The sequence below is a fragment of the Phasianus colchicus genome, chromosome 5, assembly GCF_987193195.1.
Source record: "Phasianus colchicus chromosome 5, bPhaCol1.hap1.1, whole genome shotgun sequence".
Lineage (NCBI taxonomy): Eukaryota > Metazoa > Chordata > Aves > Galliformes > Phasianidae > Phasianus > Phasianus colchicus.
Genome location: NC_143440.1, coordinates 49,787,323 through 49,801,180, shown reverse-complemented (window position 1 = coordinate 49,801,180; position 13,858 = coordinate 49,787,323). Strand labels below are relative to the sequence as shown.

The following is a 13,858-nucleotide window of genomic DNA, read 5'->3' as shown; positions in this document are numbered from 1 at the left end:
TTACAGATGTTGTTAAATAAACTAATTTGTATTTACATTTACAATTTATATTTGAATAGACTTCAATGATGACCTTCCTGTCCTTGTCATCTGCTCTTCTCCATCTTTACACAAAACATAAGACTTAATGAATTTTAAAGGGCTTTTTACAAACTTGCAATGCAACTCTCTTGAAAATGTTATATGCAGATCTGTCCTTCAAGATGTATTTTGCTAACCAAAAATGCAGTTATTCAGGGAGGGGAAATGTGCTGTAGAAGAAACAGCAGTGTGTTCTATTCTAACTAAGCATGTGGATTAATTTTCTAACACAGTAGTTAAAATCTTACTCCAAAGTTTTAGAAGGGAAAATGATTGCAAAATTAATTTAATACTTGTTTACTGAGCAAGCACTCTACTCACATACTCTCATGAGTACTTAGAAAATGTGCTTCTGAAATGACACACTTTCTCAGTCTTGGTAAATGCTTAAATCTGGTGTAATTATAATTAACATTCCAGAGACATTTAAAGGTTAAGACAAGGTAGTTCTCAAACGTACGGATGAAATGTTATCAGTCAATGTTCATTACACTTTCCTCAACTTGTTCGTGTTTTGTTTATCTCACTATAATAAAAAACCACAGTAAAAAGTCTATCCAACTTGTTTCGGTTTTTTGGATTTAACTTTTCAAAGGCTTCATTACACTTTCTCTGTTGTTTAGTCATCACAAGGAGTCAATCATTGTTTTGATGTCCAGTGCCTTTCAAACAGTGAAATAGAGTGCCTTATAACCCCATTTATCTGGTCTTAACAGGTAAACTCCAGATTGCTGCCAGAGCAAGGTAATGAGAGTCAGTCTTCCAAAGATTAACAGGTTGCAAGCAAGACTGGACATTGAATTTCCTTGTGTAACAGCCAGCTCAGAAATAGAGAGGTCAGTATGACCTATTAGAGCAACGTTTCCATAGGTCTGACATAAAATACTTAAATGTGACTCCACCATTGCAATTGGCAAGGAATACAAATAGTGAATAGCTTTACATTACTCTGCCAGTCACAAAGAGGCACACTGAAACCTACCTGGATATTTTTAAGCATTGCCAGAAAAAAAAAAAAAAGAAAAAAAAACAGGAACTATCAATGATGTGAAAGCAGAATTTGCCTTGTAAAGAAAGTTTTCTTTATTCAAGGCCAGCAAGTTTGTTTCTGAAAGAAATTTTCTCTGCAGAGAGCTATATGGTGTCTTCATTCTGCTGGCCTTCAGCTAGATAACGTATCAGAAGAAATAGTTCTGTGATTATCAGAGCAGCAAATACAGAAGCTGAAGGTCAAGGCAATACAAAGTAATCAGAAAATAGAGCAGCCAAGTTCTGAAATCTACAAGGCAAACAACTTGTTGCATATGGAGTTAAGTACACAATATAAACACTGTGTCACGTCATGAAAGAAAAGTTGGTTCTTATTTACATGCCTAGGTTTACAGTACTTGTACATTCAATACCTTTGCCTGGTGGCTAATTCACCTTGATGTAAATTACTGTGAGTTCTTGTCTTAAAGATGGTCAGATGTCTGGATACATTGGGTTTGTCTTCTTTTTTTCCAGTAAGGAGTTGCAGCACACTACATAGTGCAAGCAGTTAGATTCTTGAGATAAATTGATAAGATCTGTAAGATACAATTTACCTCTCATGTAGTATTTATCTGTTCAGGCCCCAGGAGAACCTACTTTTTACGATGCTGAGTACCTAGAAGAGGCTCACTGTTCTCAACTCCTCTCATTGGCTTCCACAGCTGTGCCCATTAATTTTCCAATTCAGCTGTAATTCGTGATTCTTGAAACAGGCTGTGTGTAAGTTATGCCCAACACAAGAGATATTTTTAGTCATCTGAATGCTTGAAGCTGCTGGGGCAAGTTGGGATACTTTTATTAGACTTTATTTTCAAGCCATGGGCTGACCACAGATAGTATCAACACTATCTAATAGTAAGTGGTTGTTTTGCTTTACATACAACAGTTATATATTTTGCTGTCTGTTTACAGGATGTAATGCTTGAGAAGTAAGGTCAGCTGAGAATAATTTGCTATAAAGGAATTTGACTTCAGAAGAGACTCTGACAGGGCTGGGATGAGTTAGTACCTTACTGGGGCAGGCCTCAGCCAGACGCATCCCTCATAGACAGGTGAGATGTCTCTTAGCATTTGTCTTAAGAGAAATTCCAAATCTTGAGGACTTAATGAAATCTTCTGTTGTAAGGACTTTCAAACCAAAGGAGGTTTGGAGCTGGTGCCCTAAAGGTCTACACTTGGGTCACAGGTTACTGAGGCCATACACACTTCGGGATAGAATCAGATTCTATGCTGGATCTTTCAATCCCCCCCATGCTCTCCACCTGTCTAGTATCTTAAAGCTGTTATTGGATCACATGAGAGATTAACAGACTCATGAGAGACAAAAATTCTGAGAGTTGTTTGATAGCATGGCCATGATGCAGTTTAAAAAGCAAGCTGAAGGTTTAGGTTTCAGGAGGATGGTTCTGGAATTTCTTATTAGTTTCTCTCTGAAAGAAATCACCTTTATTCTTTCCTAATAGCATCTGAAATTTCTGAACTTGTCCTGCTAGTACAAGATTAATTCTTCCCTGTCCAGGGTGGGAGCCAAGTCCTGTGTGCTGAAAAATTACTGTATGTCTAGCCAAGTCTATGCTATGAATTTGTAAAAGGGGTCCAGAAGGTTATCAGCCCTAAGAGAACTCCTTTAAAAAGCAGTCTTCCTCTTTCCCTCAAAAAAAGCACTCTTTCAGCAGATTCACTCTCTTCCAGATGTCACCATTCAGGGAGAAATATGGAAATAAAAACATCTGTGTTACTGCTGAGGCAGGATGAACAAAGTATTTCTCTGCTTTTTCTTAAAAAGTAGCATTTAAAAAAAAAAAAAAAATCAGCTGATGTTTGTGAAACTTTACATTTTTGTGAAAAAAAAAATGATTTTTAGGAAAGTTGGATTCCATCAAAATGCATCTCCAGAGGAGAAGAAAAAAAAAAAAAAAAGCCAGTGCATTTGGCTGCTCCTAGCAATGCATTTAAAAGTGAGAAGAGCATGCACTTTTTTAAAGTAGATGATTTCAATTACACTACACAATTTTACAATTCATCTGTTAATTACCTATTCTCCCAATGTGCAGATTTTATGATAGTCTTCCCTTTGAGAAGCAAAGGCTTTTTGCATCTTTTCCGGCCCTCCCTGTGGGACAGGAATAGGATGTAGACTCTCTGACTGGACTCAGACATGAGGTGCTACCACCAGAAGGGGCTGAAAGATCCATGGCTGGGAAGAAATCACGTGCTTTATGGGAATTGATGCTTGTTTTCACTTTCAGTGAGGCCATTGAATGATTGTGTAAGCAGACTATGTCTGCCACTCCTTAAAAAAACAACTGGAAGAGATTCATATTTCAGCCGCTACTGAAGGGATGTAACTGTAGAGTACTTGGGCAGAATTACAGCTGGGAGTGAGCAGCCTGCCTGCTTGGGCTGGAGACACACATATGGAGAGTGCTCAGTGGATATCTTGCAGCACTGCATATAAAGAGAATGTGTTGTATAGTGTTATATCGTACATAAAACCCTTGAATCCTGCCTCAGTAGTGAATATTTTTTTTCTTTGCTAGTAGAAAACAAAATTAAATCTTTACCAAATTCTCAAATTAGACCAGCAGTTTTTTGGAGCATAAATATTGCACTCGTTTTAGTGGCCTAAGCAGTGGCTACAATCAAAATACATTAACAAGATAAAAGAGAGATTGTACACAAGTACAAGCCTCCCCGATGAGTATGCAATCCTGTGAGAGGGAAAAAAGGCCGTTGGTCAACAGGTGCTGTGCTGAAATGCCCCTGCTTCATGTGCTGCCCATCAGTGGAGAGCTCAGTGCATGTCTGTGTTGGACTGCAATACCAAACTGAACAAAATACGCTTCTTGCTAGAGCTGCATCAGCTATTTTTGTTTTGTAAAATGCTCTGTAAACCTCAGCACAGCTTCATATGTGACAAACACCACCATGTTCACAGGAAAGGCACGGATGCAGTTCAAACCCAGGCCTTTGAACAGCACTTTGAGCCCCTCCTTTCTGATGCTTTCTCTCGCGCAGTGGATGAGGCCTTTGTACTTGTGCTGTCCCGACTCGTCCACCTGCATCCGCGACTTGAGGACATCCAAGGGGGTAGCCAGACCCCAGGCCAGCACTCCAGCAGAGCCCCCAGAGAGCAGCACGACCAGGAAACCTGCAGAGAGCAGTGAGATCAGCCTTGCACGTGCCAACAGCTCAAACTGATTCTCCCCAGACACTTATTTAACTCTTTTCAAATCTCATATTGCAGTCGGAGGGACAGGAGAGGGAAGAAAGAGCTGTGGGGCCATGCATGCTGTGCACAGGACTAGGCCTCACTATGACCCCCTCTACACGTCCTCTCCCACTATGCTGCCATCCTGGTTGGACAGGCTGCAGATCCCCCCACTTGTTTTTATCTTCATGTTTTCCAGCAGTTAATTTGCTCAGCTCCTGCAGCTCTATGTTTCCAGTGGTCTCACACTGACCACAAGGCTCTTGATCTCATAGCACGCTCCTTTTTGCATCCTCCATACAGGCTGTGCAGGTCAGAACCCACCTCAGCATCACGTAAACCAGATGCAACATGGCCCAACAGCTCTCACCCACTTCAGCCAGATCTACTTAATTTTATAACTCTCAGAATTATGCTTTTTTGGTAAACATCACTTATCTGGGCTTTTCTCAAAGTGGATATCTGCTTTTTGGAGCCAAATCACAAGTGAGGAACTTGTCTCTTTCTATTCTTCACCTGAACTCTATTTTCAAGCTCCAGACTGGCCTGAGCAGTGCCTTATGATGGCTTGTGGGAGGTTTGTCCATGTTTCATCTCCACCAACACATCTCATTTCAGCATTGAGGGGATGTTGTACCCATGTGCTAGGTATCTGAGGGTGCTGTGAACATCCTTCTGCAGAGAGAGAAGTTGCTGAGGGATGAGGTCAGATGCTCAAAGTTCAGCTCCTATTGATGCAGCAACCTGAGAGCATGAGTTCCCAAAATAAGCCTTTTTCATATGTGATGTCAGATGCTTTCCAGTACCTACCTGGTTTGTTTTTCCCAGCTGGTGTGAGCCAGTCACAGAGAGAAGAGTATGTCAGGAAATATATTGCAGAAGAGGAGCAATCCCTGCACAGCAATGCAGAGCAGCCTTTGTAGAGACCCCCAAAGCCTTCCTCCTTGGCGATCACCTTCAGACAGTGCAGAGACCCTCGGTACTTCGGCTTGGAAAGGGGCTGGGAGGGTGTGACAGAGGAATGGGGGTTCCTCTGGGTCTGCATCCGAACTTTAGCTACCTCACTGGGTGTCATAAGCACAACCTGAAAAATTAGAGGATGAAGCTTAAATCTTCAAATCTGAACTGCATGTTGGATCCCCCTCCTGCCTGACCCTTCAGATTACATCTCCCACTTTTCAGGCAATATTATTTGTTACTTGAAGCCATCAAGTTGCATCTTCCTTCACTTTGTCCATGCTAAATTGCCCCAGAAGAACAGGTGCTACACTGTGCAGGTTGCATGGAGAAGCAGAAAGCCACGGAGGATGGTAGCTAACTGATGGGCACAGCAAGGGGATGTGGTCAGCTCTCTGATGTAGCATACATCAGGGCTCTTTTGTACATCTGTATTTGAAACTAGGGCCATAACTGTCAGAAAACAACCTGTGCTAAGCAGAGTCACCACCTGCTAGGAAACACCCACTGACCTGGCCATCTGGGACGTCTGTAAGAGGATTGCCTCCATCCGCCTGTGACTGCATGTGTTTCTGATATGCGGCACTGGGGTTGGAGTGTCTGCAAATGCTCACAGATACTACAAACATCCATCTGCCTATGGGAAACAGCTCCTGAGAACCCCACACCACGTTACTATCAGTCGTGGGCATTGATTCCTCTGGGTGCCAGCTGCTCAAGCCTTTAGGAGTTGCAGGAAAGGAGATGCCTTTCTGTCTTCTTTAAAACCTTTTATGCAGAAATGAAATACACACAGGCAGCCCTCAGTGACCAGCTGGCTCTTTCAGACCTTTGCCCCTGCCAAAACACCAGCCTGCACTTTGCACACCAGCTTACGTCTTTTTTACATAAATCTACAATTAGAGCTACTTGGAAATTTTGCTTCCCACGTTGTTTTTCTTCCTTTTTGTTTTGCTTTCTTTTGCCAAGGTCGCAGGGCAGGACCTCACAAGAAAATAAACCTTCCTCCTGCTGAGCGCTCGACAGAAAACATCAGTGTTTTCCCGGCCCCACATGCCCCAACAAGACTTCCTGTTGTGTTTTCCCACTTTGCTGCCTACCCGCACAGCACCAGCAGCACCTCCAGCCAGAGAAACATCCAGCCCCGATGGCTTGGCATCGGCTGCACCGTACCGCAGCTTGCAGATGTTACAAAGGAAGTTTCTGTATGTGCCGAATGAAACAGAGGAGATCAGCGACACTGTGAAGACTGATGCTGACACACCTTTGTAAAATCCCAAAACCTGATTGAAAACAGAGAAGAAAAGACTTTTAAGAGGGAGTGATGTGAGAAAGTTCAAAAACACTGTACACATATGGCTGAGCCTAAACTTATTGCCATCCTACAGATCATTGGCAAAGTTAAATCCCATTCTAATTATTCTCCCAGGCAATGCTTGTATTCAACTGCAACTCATCCTCCCCAAATTGACCACAGCAGCACTGCTCCTCTGAAACACAAAGCCATCCACAACCCCTGCAGTGGCTCTAATGAGAGGTACCTACTCTTTCTGTCCTGTATGTTTCTTGAATGCAGTGCCAAATGCCATTGTAATGGCCCTCGGTCTGAATCCTCACCTAAAAATACAGGAGCAACTTAGAAATGCAGACATCACACTTAAAAACCATCAACAAATGCTGCAGCAGCAAAGCAGCTAATCAGCCATAAGGAAGCATCCCCCAAAATGTTACCATATCTTTAAGAGAAGAACACAAATAAAATGAAATACATTGATGTGACGAAGCTGGAAGCTTTCAGTCACTGGATTAGTTTTCTAACAGGGTAGAAAAACACCACATGGCCCATTTGTGTTCAGACTGTGGTCAAGAAGTAAAGTTCCAACAGCTACCTTCACTGTGTCCAGCGGATACCCCACTGCTGTGCTTAGGCCACCTGAAACAGAAAGGTTTTTGGAGACGGTTACCAACGCACATCACAGCAGGCTGTTCTGCAGGACGTCATGAGGGGAACTGCAGAAAAATGCAACTGCTGAGCCTGTCTGCTCTTAGTAGCCTATCACTCTCCAGCTCCAATGTCTGAGCCAACAATGACAGAGCGAAACTCATACATTTCTCTGAAAACATAGCACAATAAGAGGAGGAATGTGAGCACTGACATAAGCAATTACACTGGGGTTTGAGGCAGGGCTGGAAAAACATAGAGCCTTGGGACAAGGGAAGGTACGTGCATGCACCAGTCCTGGGATCGGTGAAGCCCTGTTGGAAAGGTCCAGGTGGAATGCACAGAGCTGGACTGTCTCTGTTCCCCCTCTCAGCTTAGACAAGAGCATCTTCCTTGTGCACCAGACAATTTGTACACTGCAAAACCAGAGCAAGGATCAAAGGTCTGGAGGCTGGGGAGGAGAGAGCCTTGTGCAAGGACCAGCATGGGGCAGGGCAAGATGAAGGCACAGAGGGGGATTAGCACTAAGCTGCGTGCCCAGCAGCATGCCTGCACACAGCAGCATTTCCAGCACGCTGGGGGAATTTGTCAGCCCTACATCAGCACCCAGCTCATCTCAAGACCTTAAAATAGCCAGTGGGATTGGAAATACATTAATCCTATCAGACAATGTTACTGCCTTGATGGTGGATACAGAGAGTGAAAGTGCATCAACATGGACACAGCAATAAGGTGCTCAGCCTTCATTCCTGCATCACTGCCATAGGAGAGAGTAGGGGGGTGAGCAGCTAAATTCTTCCAGCAGCAATGCCACATGGCTGGAGATCCAGCCAGGTGCACTGAAACTGCACCTCTAAGAGTCATTTGCACCAAGCCCATGGAAGTGCTGTTTGAGCCCATCAGGGCAGGCACAGGTGGTGTACATCTGGAAATGGCCACTCATTGACTGCTGCTTAAAAAAAATACTAGTTGCTGTGAGCATTTCACATTTCACAGGATGCATTTGCCTGCAATTGTACAGCTGCTTGGAAGCTCTGAAAAGCTTTGCTACATTTCGGGAAAAAGCAGCAGCTGCTGGTGGGAGTCTCCAGGAGGCAATCCTGAAGTCCACAGCTCAGATGAAAATAATCAACCATTCCCAGCTTGCAGGAAAATGAGGATTGTTCTGCAAAAAATCTGTCTGCACCCAGAAAAACAACAATAAAGATTAAAAAATGAGCCAAGAAGCGACTTTCTTATTTCCAATCCAAAACAAGAGTAGGTTGGAAGGAAGAGGGGAAGCGTGCAGGCAGCGTGACCCAGCAGGAAGAGTGCACCAGGTCACCTGGGGCCACCTGTCCTGTACCCATTTCCCATTTGGCAGCAGGCAGCAGCCACAGGTTGTCCCATGCCAATTTCCCATTGCATCTCATTCTGAAGGGCTCCTGCTGACCTTAGATCCAGTACCAACCAAGTGCCTCCACCTGAGAGGGAGCACAAATGTAAATGATTCACCACGCTGGTGATGTGAGCTCTCAATACTCTTAAGCAAGCACGAAGCACCTAGTGAGCAGAAGCACTCTGGGCAGTCAGGGTTTCAGTGCTGAGGAGCTCAGCCAAGTCTGCCAAAGGCTAAGGAAGAAGGGCTCTGCACAGGATATTAATAGCTTGGGACAAAGATAGACTGACCCACACACGCACTGTCTGCATGGCAAAACCAAACAAGGCCAGATATGTACAGCATGTATACAGGGAAAGGGGTCCTATGGGGTTCCTGCTGGGTCACACTGCACTGGCTGTGGGGAAATGAGATGATAAAACCAGAGAAATGCTCTTCATTGGGTTGCAGGGAGCCATTTGTCACACCTTTATTTGAGCAGTTCTCAGGGACTGTGCAGCGATTGCAGAACCCCTCACATGAACACACCCCAAAACTAGATCCCTCACCCTGTCATAATCAGGTCACGTTGGCCAAGAAGTTAAAATAAGGAGAGGTGCTGGCAGGAGGATCACAGCAGTGGCATTGGCACAGAGCAAATGTCAGCCCTCTGGAGCTCACCTGCCCACAACAGGCCCAGCTGTGACACTTAGGGAGCAAGACGGAGCCTGGACTACATGTTGGATCTAAGAAAACAACTTCAAAAGGCCTTTACTCTGTAAAGAGCTGGGAACATAAGAGCTGCTCTATACTCCAGACAAGCTGAACTTCTTCCTGTAATGCGACCCTGCTTATGGCCAGCAGAGATGCTTTAGCTGTACAGCCAAGGAGACAGCACGTTCCCTTCATGTTCCCTAGATGGGTCATTTAGTCTACCCCTGGGCTGCATGTGACCTTGCAAATGGGATGCAGGAAGACTGGATGTGACCCAGGCTTGGCTGCTCTGCCACCATTGCAGGGCAGTGCCAGGTGGCTCAGCTGCCCTTTTCCAAATCTCTGCACCCAGGACAAGATCTAAGTCATCCACAGGTCATCAGTAGCCCTAGTTATCAATATGCACCATACATTGCTGCATGGCTAGGAAACACACACAGGATCATAGGGAAATCCATGCTAGAAGGAACCACAGGAGATTCCTGGTCCAACCTCCAGCTGAAAACTCAAGTCAGCTTTATCAGTCAGGAAGGACATCCTGATGAGCTGCTATTCAGTGGTTATTCAAAGGTCCTGCACCTGTGTCAGAGCAATCCCAAGTATAAATGCAAGCAGCTCTGAGGACTTGGGGATGTCAGTTGATGAGAAACTTGATGCAAGCCAGCAGTGCATATTTGCAGCCCAGAAAGCCAACCATGCATCAACAAAGCAGAGACCAGCAGGGAGAGCAAGATGATTGTCCCCTTCCACTCTGCCCTTGCAAGTCTCTATTGGGTGTACTGCATCCAGGCCTGGGGCCTCTGGCACAAGAAAGATGTGGAGCTGTTGGAGCAGCTCCAGAAGATGATCAGAGGGCTGGAGCACCTTTCCTGTGAGGCAGTTGGGCTTATCTAGCTTGCAGAAGAAAGGGCTCCCAAGGAGACCACGTCGCAGCCTTACTGTACACTTAAAGGAAGCTTATAAACAGGAGAGAAGTCAATTTTTTACACAGGTAGATAGTGACACGACAAGGAGAATGGCTTTAAACTAAAAGAGGGGAGATTTAGATGTTAGGTGGAAATTTTTCACTCAGAGTGGTGAGTCACTGGCACAGGCTGCCCAGAGAAGTTGTGGATACCCCATCCCTGGAAGTGCTCAAGGCTGGGTGGATGGGACCCTGGGCAGCCTGATTTGCTGGGTGGCAACCACCCCATGGCAGGAGACTGGAACTGGATGGGCTTTGAGTTCTCTTCCAACCCAATTCATTCTGTGATTGTATTGTGATCTGTCTCACCTCTTGAGTTGTTTGATGCCCTTCATCTGGGTTTGCAGCCTCCTTGGGAGAACAAAAAACTGCTTCAGTTCTAACAAGGACAAGCCATGAGGCACATTCAGCACTAACAACATCCCAGTTCTCATAGGAAAGCCATTCTAGCCCTGGAAGCTGTCCCATGTAAGGGGACAAAAGTTGGTACATGAGCAATGCAGGAAGGCTACTTGGAAACTGAGTTTTCAACTCTAAATTCCTTTGCAAAAGAAGTTTATCCTTAAGTGGCTGACTCCTCTACAACTGTGCTAGCAAAAGCAAAGGTCCCAAAGGGAACACAGCCATCACTGACACCCTGAGCTGAGCCCAGCCACAAACAGCACCTATTAAAGGATGTTTGGTTCATCTTTCTGGGATGGACATTCTTCTATCAGCACCAGCACAAGGCTCACAACACCACCACATGCCCTGAGGTCAGCAAGGAAAGAGGAGAAGGATGAGCTGGAGTGCTGCTGGGATACAAACCTGGCCCTACTTGTGACAATTCAGTGATGAGCAAATGAAGGCAGTAGAGTGAAACTGTCATGCCTCCCCCCTGCCCCCCCAGGAAATGCACATTGGTGCCAGTATCACGCTGCCCAAATTCAGCAGATCCAACATAAAGGTCTGGGCTGCACCTTCCAGCCACCAGCAGGACTACTCGGCCTGTGACCACCCCAGGCCTCTTGGTATTCAACACTGCTACATCTGACAGGCACATTTCAGAAGAGAAATGAGACCAGTGCCTGCGCTTCGTTGTTTAAAACAAAACTAGGTTTGAGCAGTACGTGCTCTAAAAATGTCTAAAATTAAATCACGATTTTCTTCTTTCTCTCCTTTTTTTTTTTTTTTTTTTTTTTTTTTAAAGTATGGCTAACCTACTTTATCATCTCCTCAAAGCTTGAACAGAAATAGCCCCACAACTGTCAATACCTCTCACCCACGATCATGCACATGCATTCACACAGCCCCTCCTCATTGCCACAAAGCCGTGAGCTGTGTCCTCAGCCCCCCGCATCCTCAGCCCCCCGTGTCTTCAGTGCCCAGAGCCAGGACTCCATCAGCCGTGCCAGGATTTGCTGCCCAGGCAGTACTCACTGTTTTGTATCTCCAAAAGGCATATTGCATTTGATCTCTGGTTTTCTCCTACTGAAATATAAACAGAGGAGATCGCAGACCTCAGATAACCAAATTTCATCAGGGTGGTCTCTGCCCTGGTGATGTTATCTGCTTATTAAAGAAGACACTGTTACCAGGAAACCCCAGTGGACAGAATCCCATCTCTACCACCGCAACCTGCCAGCTAGCTTAGCAACAAGGAAACACAGCTACCTGATTCCAACAAAAAGCACCGCTTTATTTCTTTACCTCCAATGGCCCCCGCAATGAAATCCATCCGGACTGAGTCTGCAGCCTCAATGACCCCAACAAGCGTCAGGGAGGCGGTAGGAGGAAGGATGCCGGCTCTGCTTTACTGGAGCCCCGCGGGTCCTTCAGAGCCAGCGTGATCTGCAATATGAATCACCTTCCTGTCTTCTCCTGCCTCAAGGGATTGTGAGCCTCGTGGATACTTGATGAATTTGTACACTGGAGGCAGTAACAGGGAGGCTGGAGCTGTTCCAAGAACACGGTGAATAAGTAATCCCCCGTAGCCCTGCAACGCTGCGCCAGAGCCCTTCTGCCTGGAAAATCACAAGGGGTGGTGCTTGCGGGGTAAGGCTGCCTGCAAAAGGGCCATTTCCCGCAGCTCTCGTTAAGCCCAGCTGTCAGCCTTGCACTTGCTATGCACCGCAGAGAAGCAGCACAGTGGCCGTGTTTGCAATGCGTGCCCCAGCCGTGCCTGCCCTCCCTCCGGACAGGGCAGATTCCCTTCTCACGAAGAAATTCCTCCCCGAGGCATTTCCCTTGGCTTTCCTATGCACACAACAGACCCTGAAGCCTTACCCACATCCCCTTAAATAATTACCTGCTCGTCGTCTATGCACACCTCCAGCAATAAATGCAAGAGCATGGGAAGCTTCCTTTTCAGATCACAGGGCAGTTTTCTCATACCCTGGAGGAGCTCTGCTGCTTCACATCTTGCTCAGCCTCCTGACCTATTTCCAGAGTCAGCTCAGCAGCTTGGATCTATCACTGCTGCCCTCACCCTGATGCTTTGATCTGCAGGGAAGAGGGATTTTGCTACAGGACTGGTCCAAAACCTTTTTTTTTTTTTTTTTTTTTTTTAAATTTCAGTAGAAGATGGTGATCTGAGGAGGGGAATAAAAGACCTGCTGGCTGAGGGTAACCAGCCATGACAATGCCACATTGCCTATTTCTATTTTTGCGCAAGAGCCCTGTGCTGGAGGTTATGTTGTGCCCCCAGCTGAACCTGGAAACCAAAGTCCTGATGCAGTGAAGGGCTTGCCAAACCATGATCTGAACTGTACTTCTCCTGATGAGATTTCCCCAGGTCAGAGCCAAGGCTCATTGGCAGCGAAGAGAAAAGAAAATTTCACAGCTGCTGCCCACTGGGTCGACTCTCAGAGGAACTGAGGACTTTTGCCCACAGTGCTAAGTCTGCTAAGCCTCCTGCACATTTCACAAGACTCTTTCTCCCTGAAATGCATATTTTAGAAGTTTCAATGATGCATAACACAGCTTTCTGTGATCGGATTTTCTGGAAAGCAAAAATTAGAGCATTTCTATCAATTTGCATTCCATGATTTCTCACTCATCCTGCCCCAAACACATTCCGTGTTGGAGAGAATGTTTTATTCTACAGTGTAATACCATGCAAGGACAGCAAAAACTCAAAAACTGGTGTAAAATATTATCCAGTGAGAGGGCAATGTAACTTACTGCTGACACACACCAGGTTATCCAGCAGATCTCCCTTCTTCCACCTGGTGACCATACAGGAGTTGTTACGGTTCAGCAGCAGCCTGCACATGCCAAGTGGGAGAAATGGTTCTGTATGCAGTTCTCATACCAGAGAATTATGTCCCCGTGGGTCCTCTCCAGCTGTGGGCATAGTACCCAGCACCTCAGTGACACATAGGAACAAGGACATGGTCCCTAGAGATGGACAGCCTTGTAGCAGAGACTCAGGCTCACGAGGGACCTTGGGAACCCCGCTGAGATGAGGGTGTTTAGTTTTGCTTTCCTGGGAGCTGCTCCCAGGTCAAATGAAGAAACTCATAGTGTTCCCACTGTGAAAGCATCACCATGTGTCCCACTCATCACATATTCAGGGACTTTGATGGAGGGTGAGGACAGAGCCTTCTGCAAGTGCAGTCC

The 13,858-nt window shown here is 45.7% G+C and overlaps 1 protein-coding gene across 3 annotated transcripts; it reads right to left on the bottom strand.

Moving 5' to 3' along the window:
• Positions 1-428: 428 nt before the first annotated feature.
• On the bottom strand, positions 429-12,761 carry SLC25A47 (solute carrier family 25 member 47). Of its 3 annotated transcripts, none has more exons than XM_090141610.1 (8): positions 12,546-12,761; positions 11,948-12,261; positions 11,678-11,728; positions 7,171-7,214; positions 6,827-6,898; positions 6,382-6,564; positions 5,135-5,408; positions 429-4,264 (listed from the first exon to the last, which is right to left on the bottom strand). In XM_090141610.1, exons 2-8 carry the CDS (start codon positions 11,973-11,975, stop codon positions 3,978-3,980), a joined length of 939 nt encoding a protein of 312 aa, XP_089997736.1. In that variant the 5' UTR covers positions 11,976-12,261; positions 12,546-12,761; the 3' UTR covers positions 429-3,977. The 3 variants fall into 3 exon arrangements, with proteins under 3 accessions (XP_089997736.1, XP_089997737.1, XP_089997738.1); XM_090141611.1 differs by having other exon boundaries at positions 11,948-12,193; XM_090141612.1 differs by lacking the exon at positions 11,678-11,728 and having other exon boundaries at positions 12,546-12,758.
• Between the last annotated feature and the right edge of the window lie 1,097 nt (positions 12,762-13,858).

Coding starts and splice junctions, on each gene's coding strand:
- SLC25A47 (XM_090141610.1), bottom strand. CDS start 11,975: ATGGATTTCATTGCGGGGGCCATTGGAG. Junction 7,215..11,677: donor CCTTTTGGAGATACAAAACA/GTGAGTACTGCC, acceptor TTTCTGTTTCAG/GTGGCCTAAGCACAGCAGTG. Junction 4,265..5,134: donor AGCTGGGAAAAACAAACCAG/GTAGGTACTGGA, acceptor TGCTCTCTGCAG/GTTTCCTGGTCGTGCTGCTC.